The sequence below is a fragment of the Pavona decussata genome, unplaced genomic scaffold (genome assembly GCF_977016875.1).
Source record: "Pavona decussata unplaced genomic scaffold, jaPavDecu1.1 SCAFFOLD_232, whole genome shotgun sequence".
Classification (NCBI taxonomy): domain Eukaryota; kingdom Metazoa; phylum Cnidaria; class Anthozoa; order Scleractinia; family Agariciidae; genus Pavona; species Pavona decussata.
In genome coordinates this window covers 347,245-372,480 of record NW_028145637.1, presented here as the reverse complement: position 1 = coordinate 372,480, position 25,236 = coordinate 347,245, and the positions used below count along the sequence as shown (strand labels likewise).

The following is a 25,236-nucleotide window of genomic DNA, read 5'->3' as shown; positions in this document are numbered from 1 at the left end:
TCACGACTATTTTTAACCTCTGGAATTTTCTGGTCCTAAACTGCAAATTTCATTTGTCTGTGCGATTTCCCGTTATAAATAAAAGCGTATGGGGTTGATAGTTTTCAGGTATCTATTCTAAAGACCCACGAAGACAGAAAGAAGAATTAATTCTCTTGAATTATTTTGTTATTGCTGAAGAAAAAAGAAATTTTCAAGTTCGCGAGGGTAAATTGCCTTTTATGAAACTCAAACCATTTGCTTCGTTGCTTCGAGATAGAACGTCTAGCTTTTGTGACATTTTGTACATAATTAAAACGTCGCGCCAAAACAATAAGGCTGGTGTTCTAATTAAAAAAACGCGTAAGAACGAATAACTTTCACCAAATGTGCTATAGATTTTATTCGTCAAATAAGTTGAAAATGAATTAATCTTTTGTCCAACAAATTTTCTTTTCTTTTATCTGTTTGGATTCTCTCTTTCGTATTAGCAAACTGCAGCTAGAAATATATAAGAATAAAATGCTGAAAATTTTCTGTTTATAAAGTAAGTTAGCCTCGTGATTACACATCTGCTGTTGTTGCCAATAGCAACTGCATTAACAAAGGATCTTCTTTGATCTCATAACACATGTATTGACATATACTAACCGTATACTAAACTACAAAAATTCCCCACCTTTATGTAATTCTGTAGTATTTTTTGGCTATATTGTTGTGAATCATTAGCGAGACCAATGTAGTCTGTATATAAATTATATTCGGCTGGCTAACCTGTGATAAAACTGATTCAATTATATCTGCGATCAATTATAGTTAGCAAGATCATGCGAATTCTCCGCTGGGCTTATGTTTTTTCAAAGGACTTCGTTTTAAGCTTTGCACTTAGCCTCGTTTTCATGATGAAGTTCAAAGCATGTAAACTGAGCTTAATAATTGAAACGTTATAATTATAAGCAGTAGCTTTAAACAGCCAACTCGCACAGTCTGTGGGAAGACGAGGACATCAATAGTAAGGAGTGTTTAAGTGGTTCAACTGTCTGGAGTAGTGTTCCTCCCATACAATAACTGGAAGTTTTTTAAAAACTGCACGAGCAATTGCTACCAACAAGAATGTATACAGCGCTGAAGATCCGTATAACTCCATCTCAAGAGCATCACTGCAGACTTTGTGGAAAGGCACCCGAGAGTGTACCGACATTTTAGCGTGCTGCCCGGCCTTAGCACAAAATAAATATATCTTGAGAGCCACAACTCATGCTTGAAACTCCTCCCCTTTGAGTTGTTTAGAGATCTAAAGCTCGTGGACTCGGTATCCCCGTGGTACTCTGAAGTGAAGCCAAAGGTTGTTTACGAATCCAATGAGGCAGAAGCCTTCTGGGACATTCCATTTTTTTGCAGAGGATAACGAACTGAGAGCTTATTATCGAATTAATGCACGCGTAGTACGGTTAATCATGTCACCAAGGAATTCATCGCGATTGAGATGACCTGTCCTGGATATCCAATCGTACTTGATAAGATGAAGAAGAGACTGCGAAGTTCGGTCCCTTGAGATGAATGATGATGCAGCAGTTCCAGGGTTACAGTGTGTCGCAGTATAACATCATTCTGGATGTTCGCGGAGAGTATTCACGAACTCTCGAGAGTATATAATGCGGAAGCTGTTTGGTGCCAAAGAGCAGCACGTGTTAAGCTCTCTCAAGTACACTCAATATCACCTGCAAGTGGTCACATGAGTAGAAAAAAAAAAAGGAAAGGAACTTCTCAATGAAAGACGTCTGTTTTATAAAAGACAATGATTTAGAGTTGTTTTTAACCTTTGAAATTTTTAATTTGTGGAGTTTTCAAATTTTGTTGAAGACATAATGAAAAATGATATATTTTATTCGATGTTGCTTCTCAGTTTTATCAATATGATATTCTATAGTGTATTTTAAATAATGTGTACATAAGTCGTTTTGCTCATCAGCTCATGGGTTCGCTGGCCGCCCTTTGAAGTTGTTTTGCAGCGATGCATTTATACTTTTCAGACTGCATAGTAATTAAGGTTATTTGATTAAATGCAGAGTCTCAGCTGTAAATGCAATCTCGTACCCAGAGTCCTCAGGCTCTTCGGTCTCTGTTTTAAAAAAGATATCGTAAGCAGGAGACTGTTTCGTGCTATTAAGTCAAGCCACTGATTTCCAATGTCAATTACCACTAATACGTGGCTTATAATTGCTAAATCTACTTTGAATGAGAAATTCAGATATCTTATTTCGTAATAAACTGACCTGTGAAATCTCCAATTGTGGCTCTCGGGGCACTCATTTTAGGCCAATCTCTGGAACAATTAATTTAACCCTGTATACTTTCCTGTGGTGCTGTTAGTCAATGCATACAATGTGGCCTCAGTTAATTCTTTTGAGTCCGGCTGAGTGCTAAAAGCTAGTGTGAACATTAAATTTAGCACCACTAAAATCAGTTTGGTACAGTTACGTTGTTTTTCTTTTAATATATATTGCAAATCAAATCCATTTTTTTCCCGTTTATTTATTTATTTATTTGCTTTTGGGTACCAATTACTTCATTTTTATTATCACAGATTGTCAATATGCTCTACCGGTCGACTCCAGGGAAGCGAAGGAAATCGAACATGCAGTTAAACGTCAAACCTGGGACACAAACGAGCTGAATCAAGCTGTGAGCATCTCGCATATCAAAAGAGTGGACAATCCGAACCTGGAGCGAGATTATCACGAGAAAAAAGCTGAACTTCGTGAAGAGGGCAGATTGCCAAAGGAACTCATGCAACAATTGGCTTTTTGTGTTGAAACCGATGACAACCGGGTGAAGGAGATATGCCGAATTGGTTTGGAGTGTAATGGGGTTGACCACACCCTTGGTGATGGGGATATGGGGGTGACGGTTTGGAGGTGTCCGGATTTGTGTCTCAGAGCTCTTAACTGGCCGGCTTCAGGATCGGCCCACCTCTTGGTTTTTAAGGCAAGTCAGTGAATGTTAAGTTAAATTCGACTTCAAGGTCAGGCTTATTTACTCCGCCTTTCAATAACATTCACAAACTCTTTAAAAGTTCATCAAGAGAAAACAAAGAAAATCCCTACCGTGACCGTTGTTTGGATATGTGTTCCTAATTACCATACAATTTTCCCAACCTTAGCCTTGGATTTCTCTAAGAATTATTGATCATTTGAGAGGCCATATCGATATCAAAACACCTCGAAGTCGTTTAAAAAAAACTTGGCTGCGCCTCGTTTGTTCAACCTACTTCTCAGTGTTTGGGTATCTGATGAAACACACCTTCTCGTTTTGATATTAATATTACTTGAAAGGTTTTGTTACTCTACCAGTGAGGAGAATACATCAAGACGTTTTGTCTTTGTTGCGTGTGGTTTCGCTCCGTTTACTGTCCATAAGAAAAATATGGGAGTATATATAATCAATTGAAATCGTGTCAGAAATCATTGGAAACTCGTGCCATGATAGTTCAGATTCACATGATTCTGCAAACCAGAAAATATTTAGTTAGAACGGATTAGTATTCACATGGAAACACATGTCCCTGCGATCATTTACGATCGAGTAGGTGAGCAATTGCTTTGATCATCTGTAATCCCATGGAAACTAACGGGCTTAACTATTTTTTGTGTAACTTTGAATAGCCAAAAACAAGTATTTGAATCGATGGAATCACTAAAATAATGGCCCAGTTTTGTCAACAATAATTCTACTACTGCGCAGAAACTAGAATTAATTATGTTTACCTGCGGTGGCTAGGATCGAAATGGATTGTAACTTGAAAAAAAAAAAAAAAACCTTTTTCAGGTTCTTCCTGTGTACTTTTTAAAAAACGACAAAAACCGAAAATAGTTTGTTCTTCCTCTGAGAAATCCCTTAATATTTTCTCCCTGGTGTTCTAAGAACAATGTCATCTTAGAAAATAGGTTCTTTGTCAAGCCTTATTCCAGCAGTGTCTACCAAAATACAGCAAAATCGACATGACAGTGCTCCTTTAACGATAATATAAGAGCTGCAGGATATGTGTACAAACGCAGGATGTACAGTTTAACCACTGGGCTATTTTTGTGATTTTCACAATTTCGTCTCAGTGAAAATTTCTGTAAAAGATCCCTCTATGATAAACAAGTGAATACACCTCGCAAAATTAACTCGTCACGTGTTCTCTTTCAAAGATTGTTAAGGGCAGGGTGAAGTCAGTGACGCCAAAATTATCTCCGGAAACACCAACTTTGGAACCGACTCCAAACCACGACTGCCACATATCCAGAAACACGGCCGGCTCCTCTGTTACAGACCTTGCTATTCAACTGAGAAGCACGCAGGTAGTTATTAACTTGTTATTCAACAAATTGTCTGTATAGCGAACCAGCCGTGAACTGCTACTAAAAGTAGTTCGCGGGAAAAAATACAGGGAAATGTATGGAAAGTTCAAAACACGACTGTACGCTTTCTGTCACAGCTTACATCCCTCCAATTTTGTTCTTAAAATCCTTTTCCTAGTGCCAAAAGTTTGCAATTCATGAATTTTTCAGAAGCGATGTTTTATGAAAATTATTTGACATCGGATTTCCATACAAACACTGTTATTTCAAGCCTGTTTGCCTACCCGTCAAAATGGTGTCGAAAACTGTGATGAGGCCTATTTCTGGACATAGGAATTTGGGGCTAACGATCAGTTGGAAATTCATTATTTCACCTTAGCATCTTAACTTTCATTGCAGAGTTAATTCACTGGCTCATCATTTGCGTCCTTAGTGCTAGCGACACAACATTCATTGTACAAGAAGTCATCACGCCCGAATTTAGTAATCAGTCTCGTCAAAGGCCATCCTCGGAGACCCAGGAGCAGTTAGTCGGGTAGCAGGGATTTTCGTGGGCGAAAGTTTACTATAAGAACGGGAGAGCCCCTGGGCAATTACTCTTACCGAACCAGTTCCAGAAGCATTTGAATTCCCCGCTTTTGGTTGGCCAGAACTTTTTTCTGGCCAATCACAGGCGTGGAATTCAAATGAGGATGGCCAAAGTCTTATGAGTAGGGAATTGCTATGAGTGCTACTTTGAGCTCCAACAAATCTGTTGAAAGTTATTTTCTTTTTAGTATTACCTCTATGAATACGATGACGAGGGTCTTCCTGCCAAGAGGCCTCGCCAGTGTCTTCCATTCGCTGTGATTTCTTTGAAAAGAAATGAGATCGTGAGTCCACGTAGTCCAAAAAGACCGCAGATATCTGTTGAGAAGCCTCTAAGCCCGGGGAAGGAATTTACAAAACATATCGAGGTAAGAGCGAACGGCTACTGTATTTACTCGAACAAACGCTGGTTTTATTTCAGTTCTCCGTCTGAGTGGAGTGACAGGCATCAAGAAGTAGTGGGGGGAGGATGGTGGCTTATTTCAAATAGTTACCTTCTCGAAAAAAGCTTACTAGCTCTCAAACTGAATGGTTTAAAAGTGGACAGATGAAAATCGAAAATTTTTGATCGGACTGCCCAGTTAGAGGTTTTCCGCGGAATCTCCGGTTTTCCCCTCCCCAATTCGGTCCGGATTATTTTCAAGATTGCGCACGCACTCCCTGTGTTATTGACGTTAAATATATTACTTTATTAAATACTTAATGTTTTGAAGACTGGTGTACCTTCGCTTTGAAGTATTTCAATTGTGTTTTCTAACATGGGAAGGGGAGGGGGGTGCGGGGGGGATTATTAAAGGAGGGGGTTTCAGCCCTCCCTCCATAACTTCGCAAGTATAAAAGCTATGAAAATGAGACTTAAAGTAAAGATAAAACGTGCAAAGATGTTTCCTTTGAGGTCCGCAACGAGAGGAGATAACGTCATATGACGTTGTAATAATATCATGAAATAGCGGCCATCTTGGAACTGCCATCAATAAACTGTAAACAAAGACATCAAATTGTTTCCAGATAAATCCCGAAAAAGTTCTTAAGGTTCAGGGTGTTATTATGAAAAACGGTATTAGGTTAAAAGTCGCCGCGGGCAGAATCTGCCTCCACCCCCCCCCCCCCCCCCCCCCGGGTCTAGATAGTGTTAAGAAGAGCATCGGCAAGGTAGACTAGTAACCATATGACACTCCACGTTACCATTTATTACCCGTGCAGGAATTCAAAACCCCCTCGTTTTGTGATGGTGATGGCATTCTGGCGTGGAGGGGCTTGGTTACGAGTGGCAAAAAGAGTCTGGGCCGGGTGTCACTATTGGCTGGACATAAACTTGGATTGAGCTTTTGGTGAGTGCTTTTTATATCCCCCTAGAGGGTTGCCGGTTGGGGGCCGATATTTCTCGTGCAGCATTAACCTTTGGCATACAGATCTTGGTAGTCAGCGGTTGGCATGCCAACATGGCGCTTATTTCAAGCTCCGTTAAATTTTGTGTTTATTTCTGAATATATATCAACCTTTCTTTACTTCAATTTGCCGGATCAGCCATCCCGGTAGCTTAGCTCTTATGGCTATTCTGGGTGGAATTTTACTTGATATAGTCGTTGAATTCTTGTAATTACTTCATGAAAACTAAGGTAAATAAACGTCACTTGTTTGTCAGCATAATTATACAAAATTCTCGAATCTGATTGGCCATAAGTAGCCGTGATCTGAGCATTATTTGGACAGTGTGATAAAACCGCTGCACTGCAATAAGTTATTGTTATTCGACTGTTCATCCTCCGAAATGTTCAGGTTCCTCCTATTTCTTTCTCGTATCGTCCAATTCGGTTTGTAGTCATACTCATGATTAACGCTCGTGTGATTACAGATCGAATTGGACTCCACTCGGTCCAATTACCATTACAACACTGTAGCTCTACATTATTGTGGCCTTAATCTAGATTAAGATCATCTAGATCACCTCTACAAACAAACGAGAGCCGCCGGATCTGCAATGAAGATCTCACTGGATCAGGAGGAAAAGCGCAAACAAGTGTATAAATAAACCCTAGGACTCTATTCGCCAATAAGACTATTTGTGGATTCACTTTTGGAAACTTTATTATTAGAGGGAATTTTGCGTTTGAAAATGGGTTAGCCTCGACACGATAGCTTGTTACACAGCTTAAAACAGCCGAAAAACGGCTGACCCTAACTGTCTGTTGGCATTTTTTTTTGGGGGGGGGGGGGGGAGAAGCCTCTGAGATTTGGGAGACAAAATTTTATGGATGAGGGGAGGGGAGGGCGAATTGTTTACATGAAGAATCCATTGTTGTCCTGGTTGCCATGGTGACCTTCCTGGTACGGACAGTGACCATCGTTCTTTTTCAGTACATGTTGTTATATTGTAGTGAGGATTTTCCGTGCAAACTATCTATTCGTTCACTAATCGAGATTTTAAATGTCCAATCATGGTTATTCTTGTTTCAGGAAATCCTATTTAGACGTGTCCAGAAAAATATCATTAAAAGAGCTCGCTCTTATGTTGCCTGGTGACGTTAGAAGTGCCTGGAAATTACCTCGTGAGTATTCCGCCATTATACGATATAACATAACTTATAGTGAGAGTTGAGTGGGAGCAGATTCAGTTTGTAGTCGTTAAATTTGTACAAAAATACATAAAGCACCGGCTTAATGATCAAACCGTGATTTTTGCCGAATGTCGTGTTGGAAAAACAAGTTTCATCGTTAACCGAGCCCGCTCTCAATTTCGCATTTAAATTCTTTTGTGTGTGTGTGTTTGATCTAAATCAAATAATTTGATCTTTTACCACCTCTACCCAACAACAAAGTAAACTCCTATATCTTTCGCTTGCCAAAAGCGTCCGAATATTCCATCTCGTATAAATAAAATAACAAATGAATTAACCAATCGAATCGCTTCATTGTGAAGCAGTTCCCGTACGGGTTTTCGCGCTTTGTTTAATGTTTTGCTCGGTCTGTTTTCTTTTCATTACCAAAAAGTCCCATCTATTGCTATTTCTTTTTTAATTTTGTTATAGTCATGACTGCATAGTATGTCAGGACTTCAAGTCGTCAAATCCAGTCTGACGTAAATACAGTCGAACCTGTATTAAGCGGCACCGTATTAAGCGGTCAGTTGTCAAAGTCCCAAAAATTACTTCCCTTAATTACTGTAATTCACAAAATGTAAATAGAAATAAGAATAGATGAGACCTTTTGGTGATAAAAAGACAACTGACAGAGCGTAAACCATTTAACGGCAGCCTCTTACGCACCCCTTTTTGAAGAGTATTGTCAATTACTGTACACAACGCATACACTGTTTTTAGGGACAGTGCCTCTTAATACAAAGGTATTTTGCCAAGGATATGACGATGCGGAAAAAGCAGATGTTAGCCAGAGCAATCCTAAAACAAAAAGAAAATTGTGGTAACCAAGAAAACACTTAATGACTGACCCAAAGGGAAACAGTGAGTTTTGTTTCCCCGAGATCCTCAATGTTGCCAAGAGGAAAGAGAGCTCACTGTTTCCTGTGGGGTCAGTCATTAAGTGTTTTGTTATACCTCCCAACTCAAAAATAGAACAAATTATATACTTGACTGCAAAAACATTGTTTTCTTGACGCGGGCAGGCGCACAAATTTGCCGCGGTTTCAAGGTGCATGACCTGATTACGTGCGAGTCGAAAGTTCAAGTTGTTGTTTCCCAGGGGAGATGGGTTTTGACCCGTGGCACGTGATACGCTCTCCTCCAATCGCAAAACGTATTTGAGTTGTGAGGTATACTGTACCAATAATTGTTCTATTACATAGAAGACTTTCTTATCACGATGAATGTTGTTAACTTTCCAAAACAAGGTTGTCTGTCAAAAGAAGTATTTTTGTCACCATCTGTTTCTTGCAACTTTTCAACTTGTATGAACGGTATGAGCTCATAGCCTATTACTGATGGAAGTTTAACGGGAAAATTTCCGTTAGCTGCGTGGCACTTGTACCTATAAAAAGGGAAAGGTAAAATATAGTTCTCGAAGACGAGTGTTCAGTGCCAATATGTAGAAATTATTCCAGCCGTTTCGGGCTTAGCCCTTCATCAGTGGAAAAAGATTTCCACTGATGAAGGGCTAAGCCCGAAACGGCTGGAATAATTTCTACATATTGGCACTGAACACTCGTCTTCGAGAACTATATTTTACCTTTCCCTTATTACTGATGGAGCCAATCAGAATGCGCACATGTTCATATGCACAGGCTGCTTTGGTGATAAAGTACCTTTCCTTATCTTACACAGTGTTGTACCGAAATCAGACGTTAAGTGTTTGTTCTATGAAACTTGCTCAAGAAGAACCCACTGAAACATTCACGAGTTTCGCCAGACACCTCGTCCTCAAGGCCAAATCGGTAAGTGGTTAAACGTTTAAGCCCCAGTAGCATCATGGGTTTTTTCTTCGCTCTTCTCTTGACATTCCTGATGTTACTAGTTCAGAGAAGTTATGGAGTAACGATGGGAAATGGAGATCGCGCTTCGATTAGGAGATTGGTGGGTGTGTGGCTCGATCGCGCTTCGCTCAGGAAATTGGTGGATTTGTGTTTCGCGGCCACAGTTTGTGGGTCTCTGCATTGTTTCGTGCTGTTTCTTAGGGAAGGCGTCTTTACCAGGATAGCTTAATTGGAAATCAAATAAATCGCAAAATACCCGGATATTCCATCCAGAATTGTTCGGCGTACTCCTCTCGTCCCCTGCCATTGTCATTTTTTCGTTTTCAGTCTCCTGTGCTGTCTTTTTCGGTTTGTAGTCCAAAATAAAAAAAAGGCGCTTACAGTTGTTGCGCGATGTTTTCAATCGGTTTGTTTCTCTTACAATTGCTAAGAAAAAGTCGCCCCGCGAGTCAGGACCACACGATCGGAGCTTAACCCGGCTACTGTGGTATACAGCAACTACAACTGTGACAACCACCCATCAATAGGATGCTAGTCCATTAAAGGGTGATCCCCAGTAGTTTGTCGCTGGTAGCCAATTATGCACCTGTGGAATGGAACTTTCGTCGCGCTAATAACTTCCCCACCATACCTCAGCCTTACAGGTGATAATAACTCCACTTTGCAATTGTCTCTAACTACCCAAATCACACAAGGGTATGATTAAGCATTAGTGAAAATATGTCCATCCGAAGGGAGAACAAATACTTAGGGACGACTCATAGAACACGAATTGATGACTTGGAGATGAACGGTCCACAGTGCCTTTTCTGGCGAAATTCTTTTTCTTGACCAAAGAAGGTCCTTCCTCGACTTATAATCGATATGTTTCAAAGAAAACAGGCTAAAATGTTAATGCATGCAGCTCACCTAGATCTTGCTGTCAAGTTCGAAGAAACCTTTTTATCCGTTATGCGGTTACCTTCATCAGCACAAAACAATTCTGGAAGTAAATGTTACCAGATGTAACTCTCATGTTATATTTTTTTTGTTTTTTTTAAAGCGCTTGTTTTTGTACTTGCAGGCTGGTGTGTTGTGTATCGGCTCGCTCACCACTATGTTCCTTGTTCCCTCTTGCAAACTGGCCATAAATCTTGGTAAGCCTGTGGCCTTTAACATCCATGCTAGTGCGAATCTAGTACAGTAGTATCTAACAATTGTACCAGTCGTAGTTGGAAAGATTCTAATTCTAATTCTGTAGTGCAAGGATCTACAGTCAGTTTTAAAGCAATGATTGTAAATCCTTGAAACAAAGATTATAACACCATGCATTTCAGGAAAGACAGTACACTAGTAATAAGCAAAGATTAGAGAGTACGTTAAGTGATCTCGATCCCAGGCTGTCTCTCCTTTGCCAAGTTGGTGATGATGTCATCCGCCCCTGCAAAGTCTGCGGGGGACACCAGATACTTGTCCCAAGATCCATTCATTCGTTGATGGATTGTCTCATACATTCTCGACTCGAATAGGAGTGCATTCTCTCTACGTCGAAAGCAACTAGTTTACGTTTAAACCTAACACCGGACGGTATATAAAATGGATTTGAAAAAAATGAAAAACCCTTTAAAAACGTCATATAGTCTACGTCTTCACGTCCCAGGCGTTCTTTAAATCTAAACAATCATCTGAATGTTGATCCGATTTTCTGGAACGTTGGGAACAACTTCGCAAGGTATACCCAAATTTCTGTAGTGTTCTCTTTTTTCGGTAAAGTGTTCTTTTCCTTTCGATTCCTCACCCCGAATATCCAAGATATTAGGTGAAATGGAAAGAGCACTTCGTATTCTCATGACACCCGAAATCTCCCACGAGGGAGTTTTGGTGATTACTTAATGTTTCCTTGTTCATATGACGGTAAATTTGTATTCTTTGTTTTAACTTGAATGTCGCTCCTACACAAGTTCCGTTACTGGATAGTTCCGCCACATTGGACAAATTAGACGAATTGGAATAATCGCGAAGTAGAACAAGTAACGCTAACTTGTATTTTCAAGTGACGTTTTCGTTGCCGTTGTCATCCTTGATACTTAAAGTCCCTATTAATGTCGGTGGTGACACTAAAGCTGATTGATTATGTATGACGCTTTGCGTCTTACAAGCCTCGCTATTTTGTAGTGTTTTGTTACTGACCAAAAAACGATATAGCGTTTTAGCATTCGTTATAGCATTGCCAGAAGAGCGAACATTTCAGTTGTTTTGAAATAACTTCCCCAGCCTGTGTGGCAGGCGCTGGAAAGGGCGAGGAAAGAGGAGAATCGCGCGCGCTTCACTTCACACTCGCCTCGCTTCGCGCGTGCGACTGATTCCCCTCTTTTCTGCCCCTTCTAGCCGGTCCTGCCACGATTTGACCTTTTGGTTTTCCAATGGCTTGTTTTTCCTGGAGGTAAAATAATGAAATTCCTTGATGATTTTGAGAATGATACTATGCATTCACATTATTCTTACAGGATTGTGTGAAACAGAGTCACCACTCAGAATGTTCTGTATCGTGTGTCGCCGCCAGTCAACGCCTCTGTCTACATCACCACCCGTGGATATTAGATTAGATTTAAATACGCGTTACACGGCCAAGATAGCCGTGTCTTCAACAGATAAATCGCTGGGATTGAGTCGCAAACACGCACATCCTCGACAAGTCGTGAAAAGGTCCATGTCGTTCTCGTACAGTCCTTCCAAAGATACGACGAAAGCTTTGCAGAGGATTTCCAGAAGTGCGAGCTCGTCTGAGAGACTTGGTTCAGGGGAAGAGGCTGCAGCTATGCCCGCAATGCTATCAGAGGTTTCTGGTGAAAGCAGTATGCATAGAAATAGATTTGTTGCTGATAATTCACGCGTGTTAGAGCATAATTCTTCTAACAATAAGAGTTCAATTGCTTTTAAGTGGTTACGTCTTTGTTCGGACTCAATAAAAGATCATGAGAAATTCCAAGATAAATATTCATTTAATGAATCAGAAACAGAACGTGCCAATACTACTACGTCAAATCTGAAGGGTTCCGTTAGTAATCTGGCTACATCAATCGAGTGTGCGACTGTGTCAAAGAAGGCGTTCATCCGTTCTGATTCAAAAGAAGAACCTTCTCAATCCTTGCAACCTCTTAAAGTACAAGCTAATTGTAACACTTCATCAAATTTGCAATGTTCGGACGTGTCATCCTGGCACGTTCCTCCATTAAGGCCTTCGAGTTGTATTCACCATCAAGCGAAAACTTTCTCGGCAGCACCGAAATCGCCGTTAAAACCGTCAACTGTTGAAGTACGTTTTCAGGGGAATCCTTGCTTCCAACATGAACCAACATGTAAGACGACTGTGAGAGAAAAGTACGAGGCATCGCCTCGGAGTACTACGTCTGCTCATTCATCATTAGAATGTTTCCGCATGGCATCAAGGAAATACCCAGCAACGCCATTGGGGGTACAGCGCTTGTTTCAAGAAAGTTCTATTACAGGAGATGGGCGTAAACGTTCAAGGACTGATGAGAGAGTAACCAAAATACCACTGCGTATTGATGACACAACTTGTTTACCTCTCGAGTGGTCTCACGCTACAATGAGGAAACCAGAATTAACGCCACTAACGGTTGGACATGTACGTGAAGACACCTCTCGTGTAACAGACGTAGCAGCATCCTCAAGTTTCGATAGGAGACAATACAACGTATCACCATCACCTATTCCAGCTCAGTCATTGTCAGAATGCTCCTCCCTGACAAGAAGCGAGTCCCAAGCCCCTGGTGAAGATTCATCTGCCAGCCTCCTCAGGGAAAGTCCCTTGACTTTTTGGCCCGATTCTCCACTTTCATTTTTCTCTCGTTCGGATAGTATTCCATTCTTGTCTAATGCATCCGAGAACTCGCCAGTGCAACTAACCGAAAGGTTAAAATGCAAGAACGGTTCCTCGATACATCCTCTTAGGGTCAGTTCGCCAACAAGCGCCGATACTTCACAGCGGTACGACGATTTATCAGGGAAAATAGTAGACAGTTTGTCAACAACTGACAAAGCATCGCTTCCTTCTGAAGTGGGAAGAGTCATTGATGCTTCTTGGAAAAAAACGCCCAATAATATAGACTCACACTTGGAGGAATGGAAATCGCAGTTGGCGTACCACTTAAACTATACCAAAGGAGTGCATCAAGTCCACGGCAACTTGGAGATGTCGCAGAAAGGGACAAGCATTGATCTAAAAATCGCAGAATCGGCCAACGCGGAGGTATCAGAGTTGAATTATGAGATCGCCATGTATAGCTTGAAGAATGCTCCATCTTTACCTGCTCCACTTTATGCAAATTGGGACTTACACGATAACATGGAAACTGTTGACATGGAAATTTCTGAATCAACGAACTTGGAATCACGAGACTTCAATGAGGAAGATGTGTCAAATAGTTCTTCATGTACAATTTCTACAATCGAAATGCCAGATTCGGATTGGCAAGACAATATGGAAATCGTTGATATGGATATCTCTGAGTCACTGCCTAGTCGAATTGTTTTAAGTCAGGCTAAATCATGCGTTCCTTTGAAGACTTGTTTCCTTTCCTCATTAAGCCATCCAAACAGTTTCACAAACTCATCGGGTGATATTACACCATTCAGAGGAAACAACCAAGCGCGCATGCCTAATGATAGGATGTTTGCGAGCTTGTCTCACAACGAATCCCATCAGCCGTTGCTTTCAACAGTTTTAGGATCGTCATGTTCAGCTTCAGGCCATCAGCGAAATACTAAGAACAAGGCTCTTGGGAATATCAAGTCTCAGTCCATCGAGCCGACTGATTCAATTGCAAATATCCACCTTTTGAAAGCCAAAGACACTGTCGAGGGCGAAACAAAGTCAGTTGTACTCGACAGCGCAAGCCCACGCATGGATGGAGCTGAATTTCGTGACAATTTAAAAGCTGTCAACATGGATACTAATGAAGATTCGGAGATGATCACGGTCGCGTGCGAACAACCCAACAGACCATGTGCGCCAACAGAAAATATTCGGTTACCCGGCGATTGTAATACCAAGAACCGTGATGAAGACAGGTTTGAGATTTTGGGAAGTTCTCTTGTTGAAACGGTTGAAAGTTCGTCAGAGGATGCTAATTCTAGCAAGCAGAAAGCCGCTGGGACAAAAGAAGACACTTTAGAAGAGACATGCTATTCTGTGCCGCAGTCATGCCCAAGCCTCTCCCTTGAGAGGCTTGGTTCTCCCTCTCCTACTTTCGGTAACAGAACGGATGCATCGCAGGGGTGGATACAGCACCCTGTGTCGCCAGCGTCAAAGTTAGACACCAAGGCGCAAATCTGTTCTCCGAGCGAGCAAGAAAGTGTGGTGTTCTGTACTGCACTTAGGTGCGGTAAAGTTTCTGCCTTTTCACTCTCACCCCGAAAATCGCCAAAGGTGTCCATCCATCGATTGAAAACGTTGCAAGACGCTTTTGAAGCAGCGACAAATCTGAATGAGTCTGATACTATCTCAAAAACGAAACGTTCGTCCACCATAAACTCTGTCAGCAACATGTCACGCATATTGACTGTTAGTCCATCAGTGACACGCAGCAACGACTCTAACGGCGAAACGTTGGAACATATCGATTCTTTAGGGGTGGAGAATGCTGTCGCGTCTTCAGCAACGGACTTTAAAACACCCGTTGTCAGTTCTACCGCTTTGAAGAAAGACGTCAGTGGTCTACCAGAGCAAGCAACTTCTTGTCTGGGTGGCGTTGTTGAAATGTCGTTAATAGAAGACTGGGGATTTCAAGGGGGTGCTGACGATTGCAGTAAAGCGCAACTCGAAGTAAAGAGGTCTTGTCAACTAGATATGGAGCAAGATACTATCGACACAAATGAAGCTGTTGCATCAAGCACAGGTGCAGCCTGGCGAGCTGTTGAGGATTGCGACATTTCGGAACCGGAAGCCGTGGTGTGTTCGCCAGCAGCGCCGTCAAAAACGTTCTCGTTTAGGTTTCCAGGACATTCTGGTTTCCATGATCACGCTACTGGTGAGAACATAACAAGAACAATTCAGGAGGAGACCGCCATTGTCGAGCAGAGATTTCGAGGTGTGGTACCTGAGCTCGTGCTGCCCCCGGGTGTTAATTCGGAAACAATGTTGCCGCCTTCGGAAGAACTCGTGTCTAAAGCAAGGCCAAGTAAGGAACACATCGAAGATGCGAGTTCAAAAGATGAATGTAACACCTGTGAATGGCATGCTCTAGTACCACAGATCGTGCTTTGCCCGAATTTAGATGTGGAAACAGGCGTGTCGTCTATGGAAAAACACGTGCCTGAAACATGCCCACCTGAGGAATGCAACGAGGGTAAAAGTTCAATATACGAAAGGGATACCAATGAGTCATGCGGTGTAGATTCACAGGCAGTCAAAAATGCAGGATCCGCGCCAGGTCTTGTCAAAGAATCAACAAATTTCGAATTCGTAAATGAATTTTTCGGGACGCTCGGATGTGTAAATGGAGACGTCATGGCAGTAGACAGTTCCTGTAAGCAATTGCAAAATTGCGAGAAAGACTGTTTAGGTGGTATTTTAAAAATACAAAAGCCAAACTACGTAGAAGAAACAAAAGAAACGCTCACGATCGATCCTGAGAACTTGGTGACACCTCAGACACGAGAGACGTCTTTCTCTGACTCACCTAAGAAGGAAAAATGCTGCACGAAAACGGCTTCACCTCATAGATCAGTTGCAGCTCCCGAGAATCTGAATCTCACTCATATATTAGAGAGAAATACAATGATGAAACCAGAAGAATGGTCGTGTGAAGTCCATCGAATTGAGGAATGCTCAGAAAAGGGAGAGAGAGAAAGGTTGCATTCACTTCAGGAGCAAGAAAATGAAATAAACACATTTGACATAGCAAGAGAAAGGATTTCTTTGTCGGACCTGTTAGAGGAGAAGCATCCTAATAATGTGACACAAGTAGAGAAACAAGTGAAATTGTCAGAGAAGGTGCCCTGCTTAACAGATGAAAAGGAGAAAGAAATAGACATTGAAATGGAAACGAAAAAAGGATCGGAATCAGTGAAGTTGTGTTGTTCATCGCAGAGCTCAGCAGCCATGGAAGGGAAACTGGCACGTCTTGAAAATGTCACAGAGAGCGTGGAAAATAAGATTTGCTCTGGGAATGTGCAGCTTTCCAAAAACGAAAATGGCAGGGAAATTCCTCATGAAAACACAACGGGCTGTTCATTAACCGAGGCAACCGCAGTCTCAACTAAAGCGAAGATTTTGACAACAGACAGAAGGAGGAATGAAAGCAAAAATAGCCAAGGCTCTACTACCACCATGCTGAACATGAAGGCGGCGAAATCAGAGAAAAACAACGAGGTAAAGAGTGGTAGCCCATATAAAACAGACGACTTACTTGTGAAATCTACGGAAGAAAACAGAATGGCTCCCAACGTCAAAAAGCTGGAAATAGAACCTGTGGAGGCTGTTCAGACAGTTAAAGGCGTTGAGGTAAAGAGTCACAGTCAAGACACAACAGGGCAGTCTACTTTGGAAAGTGGAAAAACTGCGAGGGACAGCAAGGTGGATGAAAGCACTGTTAAGGGAGAAGAGTCACTTAAAACCACTGAGTTAAAGAGTGCTAGCTCATCTAAAACAGCTGTGAAATCTACGGAAGAAAGTGCAAAGGGTGCGAAGGACGAAAAGTCCTCTGCAGCAGCTTCCAAGAAACTAGAAGCACTCCACTCTTCTTTGATGGGGCCGTGTTCGTCTAAAAACTTTGAGGCTCACCACCAAAGAGAAAAGAGCACAAATAATGATTGTGCTGCTCTTTACAGAGATACTCGGGTGAAAACTGAACCTTTGAGAGATATCAAACATTTGCACAGAGACAACAGGATACAAAATATGAAGAGGAAGCTTCCATCAGAACCTGAATGGTGGGGGAAACAAATGTTTGAAAAGGGAAGAAAGCGACCGAAGTTGACTCCTCCACCACCACTGGTCTCTTTGGAGAGTGGATTATGGCGCGAACATAAGGCGCGGGAGTCATCGAGGGAATTTTACAACAGAGAATACCATTTTTACAGACCTTACTCAGAGAGAGATCAGTTCGACCACCAATTCCCACAGCTGCATTGTATTAGAGAGAGGCAACGTTTAAGAACAGTGAACGAGCAGCTCCCCTATCGTTGTTGGCGTTCTCCTCAGCCTCCACCTCTTCACGTAAATAGCAGAGGACATCATTTGACTCCAGAAGATCCTCGCTGGGGCCCACAGAGATCCCTTAGTCCACATGATCCGAGAGCGGACCAAGTGCGGTTTGAACAGGTTCATCCAGGTTTCCCAGACCGGGAAAGATCCTGTTCAGTTCCTAGCCAAAACCGGGGTCGCCCCGTTTTAACTCCACCTCCTCCTCTAATACCAGGCCCCTGGTCACTGCCCGAAAATTTCTGCCATACACGTTATCCTCCGTTCAGACCGAGATAAGGGCCGAGCGAGGAACTGTGCGAGCTAGATAGTGCACAGCACAGAGCACAGACAAACGTCGCTTATTTGCTAACAAATTAAAAATTATACACACTGGTGATAAAAGTTTCTGTAGCTTACCCATATGAAATCGCCTGTAGTAGTTGCTTTCCAGTGTCCGTTTTTTTCCTAGTTTCTTGTTTCTCTATTGGAAGGAGGTACGCCGTTCAGGAAGTAGTTATAATTTATAACTGGTAACTGATCATGAACTCGTAAAACCTGTTTCAGAAGTGGTAAGCTTTGATTTCGTAGTGTCTTAACGATGTCCTCAATGCAACTTGCTACAAAATTGGCGTTTTAAGCTAGATAAACTATTTCAATTAACGTTGCCGGATAGCTGACGCAACAAGACCAAAAGGGTATGGGTTGCTGTAAATCTTTTGTAATTTGACTGTAATTGTATGGTTGTCAGGGCTGTAGAATTATTGAAAACACTAATGTCATTTGCCTCTGTTATTTCGTTTCTGTTGGCGTGAACTATAGCTGAATTTGTTTCATTTGTTGACAAATTTTCCATATCACCATGCGGTCTTGTCGCGAAGGCTTTCCAACAACGTTAATTGAAGCAGCTGTATTCTATAACTAGAGAAAATGACAGCTCAACTTTTCTTGCAAACTCTATGCTTGCGATAGTTTGAGGGAGTGACATTATTGTGTGGCATATATGAAGAAACTTGTGGGATTAGCCCATTTCATTACTTGCAAACTTTATGCAAAAGTTTTGTTAACTTATAATTCTTTGATGACCGCTAGGAAAACAACTGGACCCTTTTCAACGGTTTGTGGCAATGTGTTCATTTTAATATTTATCATAATCAATGTCTGCACAAGTACGATCAGTCTTTGAACAGACGCTACTGTGCTTGGGAAATATTCTGCAATTTCGCATTCGTGAGAAAAGAACAATTATTAGCTAAAATTTTATAAATTGTATTTAACTGTAAATTAATTATAGACTTTTTAAAATTATTTAATAATTAATATATAATCTGTTCAAAGTCAACTTTGGTAAAAGTTTATACTGTCCTATACAAGTTTGTACCGAAAATTGTATCGTCGTTTTGATGCGAAGAACAATGTAAAGTTTATAGTTGTGTAATATATTAAACACTTAGTAATTTATTTCTAGTTGTATTTTTATTTATTTATTTACTTCGGTTTTTTAACCCCGTTGTCAGTGGAATCTCGTCAGTTATCGTGAGCTTTAGACCCGATAAAACGCGTGCTGCGAGTTTTTTGAACGGCTTCAAAAACATTCCTGGAAAAGCCTGTGTCAAGAGAGTTGATAACAATGATGCTTTTGTGAACGTTGGAAATTAGCATACGAGAAAAACATTGAACATCGCATACTAATAAGGAGGAGGTTTTATCGGGTCTTTAAAACCACTGCACGTGAGTTTATCGACCATTTGATAGGTCAATGGGGTTATGAATTATTACTGAGTTTTTGGAAGTTCATCAGTGTAAATGAGACATGGTAGTCCAGGTTTAATTGAAGTTACAGTTTCTGTTTGTTTGTTTTTACAACAGCCGACATTTCAGAGTAGTTTGGCCAGTCGATGGATTTTGAGCTAAATTACACATGACGAGACCAAAAGGGTCAATTTTTTCGCCCAGGTTTATTCAAATGTTCACACAGGGTATAACGAGGGGTTTCTAATAGAAAGTGAAGTGCTGCGAGTTCGCTGATTGGCCTGTTGAGCGTATTCGAATTCATCAGTCCTGTCTCCTTCCATCAAAGTTTGGCTTTCTTGATTGATGTCCGCCAAAACACAACTTAATCCGACTCTTTTGATGGCGGTAGGCCGCGCCGGTGTTACTGGTAACCGCTGCAAAGCCTGGTTTTTATTCTTATCGAAACTTGAGTTTAGTCTCGGCCATTTGTCCTTCTGGATTGTAAAGTTTTTCTTTTGCACTTGATTGTTTGCTTGTATGTTTGTTTAAATTTTCAAACCCCATTTCATTTACAGCCTTTCATCTAACTGTGACAGAGGGGAGGGACTTTATTACTTCATTGAGGAAGGAGTGGAGACACAGGCAGCCCAAGCTTCACGCTACTAGAATTCACCTCACTCACCTCCGCAGGGGCCTCTTTCGCGCTCGAGCGGAGACAAGCAAGGGACTAGAGAGAGTGAATAAACGAGGAGCTATGAGAAAGGAGGGAGGCTCTCCCTTTCTCGCTTTTCTTATCGTCCCCCGCACCCCTCTTTTCCACATTTTCGGTTTTCTTTCCACTTCCGACTTTTTATGAAGGAGCCTGAACAAACTCACCATGGGCATTCTTTCATAGTTTGAGGATAATTCACTTGTATATCTTCGGCTTTCTTTATTTGACCCGACTGTTTTCCCATTGATTGCAGATGACCAAAATCGATAGTAATCTTCGATTTGTAGTAGAGATTACCTTAACACTTCATGACATTAACGCGAATTCTAAGCATTCATTATAATTTAAGTAGCGTGAATTTTTGAACGTTAATTTACGCTTCATTAATTAACTGGCGCGTTAATTTCCGCGACCTTAATTTAAATTAGTTTCGCTCCAACTTCTCGATACACTCCAGAAAGGAGAAAGCATTGTTTTAGTCAGGGTACAGACTCACCGATATCATGTACACTGTGAAGAACACTCAGTCGAAGTGACCAGATTCCTTCGCTTAACCCCTACGTTTAGCGACAATTCCACCAACATTGTTTACGTTTTGAATTTTTATACTTCGAGTTAAAATAATTTTTTTCCCGTTGTCTCAACAACTCTGTTTCTTTGTGTAATTAAAAGTTTGCGTTTACTGCTCATATATTTAACGTGAGCGGAAATTACATAATTTGCGTCCAACATTATTAAAATCATTAAAAAGTGCAAAATGATCATCCAAGGGAACTTAGTTTAATTCATCCATTCCATTTAACCTTTGCAAAGAAGGCTTTTGCAGACTGAGCAAACTAAAAACTAAAAGCTGGCAAAACACGTGGACACCCGAGGAAACGGATTTTCGTTTGAAGGGATAATTACTTTTTGCGAAAAAAATTCTCGAAATTTCACACTAAATAGCTTGCCCTTGAGCTCAGTTTTCACCGTACGCTGATCGAATATCATGACGAGTTCCATGCCGGCCGGATATTTTTGCTATAATATTGCAGGTGTGAGTATAGTTACTACACTCCACAGCACGGGGCAGATGTTTTCATCTCCAGCCATTAAACAAGACCCCAAGATTAAATAAAACATCCCGAAGAGTATGCACCCAGTCCTCCCCCGGGACGTTTTGAGATCATGCATTGTTTTTCAGTCTCCAGGATATTTCTGCGCTTTCGCAGACATAGCTTTTTCTCGCGCACGGAGTAATTAGTTGCTAAAATGTTTCGAACCTGAAAAACATTGTTCGTTGATTGACGCAGTGGAAATAATTTTTGTCAATTTCAAAATATGCAATATTTGTGAATTGCAAACTTGAGATGTCACCGCGACATCAAACGAGGAGGTGTAATGATTGGTGTGCTGGGAATGGAAGGAATGGGAAGGGGCGAAGGGGGGGGGGGGGGTACAGGGAATTATGGTGTCCATTTGGGGGTACAGGAAAATATAAGAGAGAATAAGTTGAGGGGGGATCCGATATTTTAACCTGGTTTCATACGAAAATCCATCGACATTCCTATTTTTTTATACCCCCATAGAAAATCGATCGACACCCCCATAGACGTATAAATAATGGATGTTATCTGCTATAACTTACTATCTGAACAATTCAGAAAAGTTTGATATTTTTTATCTTTTATCTTGTCCCGCAATAGAGGCTACTATGTAGAAACTAATATGTATTTTTTTGTTAATCTTTATCTGTTTATTTAATCGTCAAATTGAACTCACTGATAGCAAGCCGGACCCATCTTTTGACAAATTTTAGGCTGACTGCACTGCTCGCATGTACGATAGCATATGTGAAATTTTCTTAGTCCAAAAGCTGGCAAAACAGAGTCATTTAACAACAAAACGAATCATGATCAAGGTGAAAACTTGCCGAGTATCAAATAGCCCATTGACAGTCACTGTATGCCTGGTAACCTGGCCCAGGAGTGAAAGCGAGGCTGGAGTTGACCTTATTTTGATACAAACGTCACCGCTTTACATATGAGGGTGGGTCCTCTTCATTCACGAAAGCTCGTAGATAATCAATACAAACCCAAATCCTCTATTGCGATTTAATTTTGAACACTATTGTGATGACGTGACAAAACTTGTTAAACATTGTTGACTTAGTAAGCAACGATGAGTTTTTTTAAAACTTGTAAGAAAATTCGGTACCTCCGTACTCCTCACTCGTGAGTGTTATTTTTTCAACCTGATTGCTACGTCAGTGAACAACTTGTTAGAGATACATTGCAATTCGGTCGCATTGTTGAGTAACCTTAGTCTTTTTGCCTGCTAATTAGTTTCGAGATTTTCTCTATTTTCAAGGCAACATTGTCGGATGTAAAGGTGCGAATTGGCACCACATCACACATCACATCATTTTCCAATTGAATTCTCGCGTCAGAAACAGCGGGGGAAGTTGTAGTGTAAACTATTTCTAGTATAATTCTGCTTAAATATTCAGGACAGGATCTCGCTCAAAGTGCATAGAGTTTTGTTGACTGGATTCCAACTGATCGACCGCTGCATCAATACATTGAGTAAAGACACGAACAAAGTCGCTACACAGTGCTTTACCTGATCCCGCGGCCGGAATTGTAAACAAGGAGTGAAAGTGTGGCGTCATGTTAAACATAAAATGTGATATCTCTGGTTCTAATGGGCGCACAGAAAGGATTGAAACGGTAAAATACTCTGCATTTAAGGATGAATTTCCCTACAAAAGTGTTTATGATGTGCTATCTACTGATGAGTAATTTCGGTTTGCAAGCAAAGTTTAACGACGAGCGGGAATTTGTGTCGTCACACCAAATATATAAAAAAAACTATCTCCTCTTCTACAAGGTACACAGAGACGAGTGAAACAGCAAAATGCGGTGCTGCGTACAGACGGACTGAAGTCAGATATCATAGCCAAAACCAAAATTTCTCCCATCGACGGGTTACCATTTTTTCTTACTCATGGTACGCGTAGCTCCGCTAAAATTTTCGAGTTTCTCTCGTGCCCGTTGTTGCATTTTCCGGTTTCGTCTTTGGACTACATCAGATGGGAAGCTCTAACTTGTGGATGATTTTATAACAGAGACCTTTAAACGCATTTAAACGCTGTTTATCTACAGGTGTCCGCGGTTAGAATTTTCCACAAGACAATTACAACTGATTGGCAATGAATTTCAGCAACCGTCAGCTGCCATCCGCCAAATGGCTGAAACTTGTGTAAACGAAGGCCAAGTCGAGGTCATCTTTTATAGTAACCAACAATTTAGGGCAATTTTGCTGACTTCCTTGGACGCTGGAATGAATTAGCTAAAACGTCCAGTTTTGCTATCACTTTTACAGTGTAATAATTTTAATAGTACTAAAAACATCCTGGGGTTAGAAGCAAGGTCTCCTCTTTGACTATCAACATTACATTTCTCGAAGCTGACAACAAGAAAAAATATATGTAGATCGCAGTGATAATACAACAATCTCTTCTCACGATTAACATTCAAAGATGCAGCCACTCCTTTAGGAGAACTAAATTTTGGTACTGATTTCAAATAGAAGATTTGATTCGGTTCAATTTCACACGGAAGTTGAAGTTCATGCTATTTTTGTTCAAGGTGTGGCGCCCTTGTTGAGCCGCGTGTCAGACAGGGCGTGCACTCGATCTAGCTGGAATAAGCCGCATTTCTTATATCACAAAAATGTGCTTGCACAGTGTTTTGGTGTTATGTCTACTTCGTGTAATTGTCCGGTTCAGCGAAAGCCCCAAAAGGAATCTTAATGGTGGCACCCGTAGATAGCCAATGTCATCATGTGTGTACAATCCGGCTTCCCTCTGCCGGACGATCACACACAACTGCCCAAAAAACTTACACTTGTGACTCGTACATCATTTACTGTTCCACATTCAGAAAGTCAATCACAAAATGAATCTACCCTGGAAGGCCCACCGGCTTGTAAACAACTCTAACCCTATCGTACGAGAGGCGACCATTGATGTTCTTTTGAATTACTCTAAATGACCGGATTACGCCCGGCTCTAACGTCAAACTCGCTTTACATATTCCGAACCCGATGTAAAGCAACTCGGATTGAAGGTCTCTATAAAGTGTTGCTCAATAATTGTCTGAACCAGTGTTTATCAGCTGAGTTGTGCTGGCGCAAAGCACCGCGTTTTTACCGGAAGCCGGTCCTCCTTTTGGGAGGGAAGTTTCTAAGGAACCTGCAGAAATTTTGCAAGAAGTTTGTTGTGGTCGAGTTCTGGAATATATTTTCACTTTCATTCAGTGCAAAGTAAATGAAAGTTTTATTTTTTTTAACAGCGAGAGTTAGGACAGATGTGTTGGTTATAAACTATGAAATATCGTGGTGATGTAATTCACGAAGGGGCACCCCCTCTGCCCTTAGAGAACCCACTCCCCTGTCCTGTGCCTTAAGGCTAGCTATCCGCTGATAAAAGACGTTGGTTTCGAACCTTTATCATTATCCAAGCGAGGCGTTTCTTGCACGCCAACGTAACGTCTAATTTTCGAATGTCTCTGTCACTTGTTAGAAGAAAAAAAAAATTAAGGTTATCACAGCGGTAATAACCATTAACTCTGAAGCATATTGCATGGAAACGGGGAAACATGTCTGTATTCGGTGTTTCCAGTGTTTCAGCCGTCACCGATCAAAACGTTGTGCGCTCTTATACATGAAGTTATAATTGTGTTCCAGAATAAAGCTGAAGAATTAATAAATAAAAGGGAGGATAGTCATTTTCAAAAAGGAAAAGGAAATTCAGCAAAATATTACACGCATATCAGACTTGCCCAGAAACGGAAGTCTTTTCGACCACGTGGAATAATCTAATACCTGTATTTTCAATCAATTTCAGTTCCTCTACAAATGGATCGAAAGCTAAGCTGAAAACAACCCTTATCAGCTTAGAATTTGAAATACTTCAGTTGAAGCAGGTATCTTTCGTCATTTTACAGGTTTTACGTTCCCCCAAAATGGAAAACATCTCGTTCCGGTTTGCTGATTAAGGAAAGCAAAACATTCGGCAAAATCGTTCAACAGTATAAGAATCAATATCGTCCCGCTTTCGATCATTTCTCGCTGTGTTGTGCATCCAAAGAGATATTTTCTTCTTTCATTTCATGCTGCGTAAGTTTCAGTAACGAGCTTACTCTTTCATTTTTTAATTTCATTTCTTTTTCGTAATTCGAGCACACTGGATATGCCAAACTTGTGTCATTACTGTCAATTGTGT

At 41.0% G+C, this 25,236-nt stretch overlaps 1 protein-coding gene and 1 long non-coding RNA gene across 8 annotated transcripts in view; one reads left to right on the top strand and one right to left on the bottom strand.

Annotated features, from left to right (window-relative positions):
* The window catches only part of LOC146458608 (uncharacterized), a 39,544-nt gene extending 20,559 nt beyond the window's left edge, over positions 1–18,985 (top strand). For all 7 annotated transcript variants that reach the window (XM_085090456.1, XM_085090452.1, XM_085090455.1 and 4 more), the window contains 8 exons: positions 2,567–2,967; positions 4,176–4,325; positions 5,102–5,281; positions 6,117–6,244; positions 7,371–7,462; positions 9,191–9,300; positions 10,403–10,475; positions 11,826–18,985. In XM_085090456.1, the coding sequence (XP_084946582.1) occupies positions 2,567–2,967; positions 4,176–4,325; positions 5,102–5,281; positions 6,117–6,244; positions 7,371–7,462; positions 9,191–9,300; positions 10,403–10,475; positions 11,826–17,824 (7,133 nt within the window). In that variant the 3' untranslated portion in view covers positions 17,825–18,985. The remainder of the gene's footprint in view (positions 1–2,566; positions 2,968–4,175; positions 4,326–5,101; positions 5,282–6,116; positions 6,245–7,370; positions 7,463–9,190; positions 9,301–10,402; positions 10,476–11,825) is intronic.
* Positions 1–21,130, bottom strand: part of LOC146458607 (uncharacterized) — a 184,841-nt gene extending 163,711 nt beyond the window's left edge. The window contains exon 1 of the long non-coding RNA XR_014858158.1: positions 19,106–21,130. This is a non-coding gene — a long non-coding RNA (uncharacterized LOC146458607). The remainder of the gene's footprint in view (positions 1–19,105) is intronic.
* Positions 21,131–25,236: the final 4,106 nt, after the last annotated feature.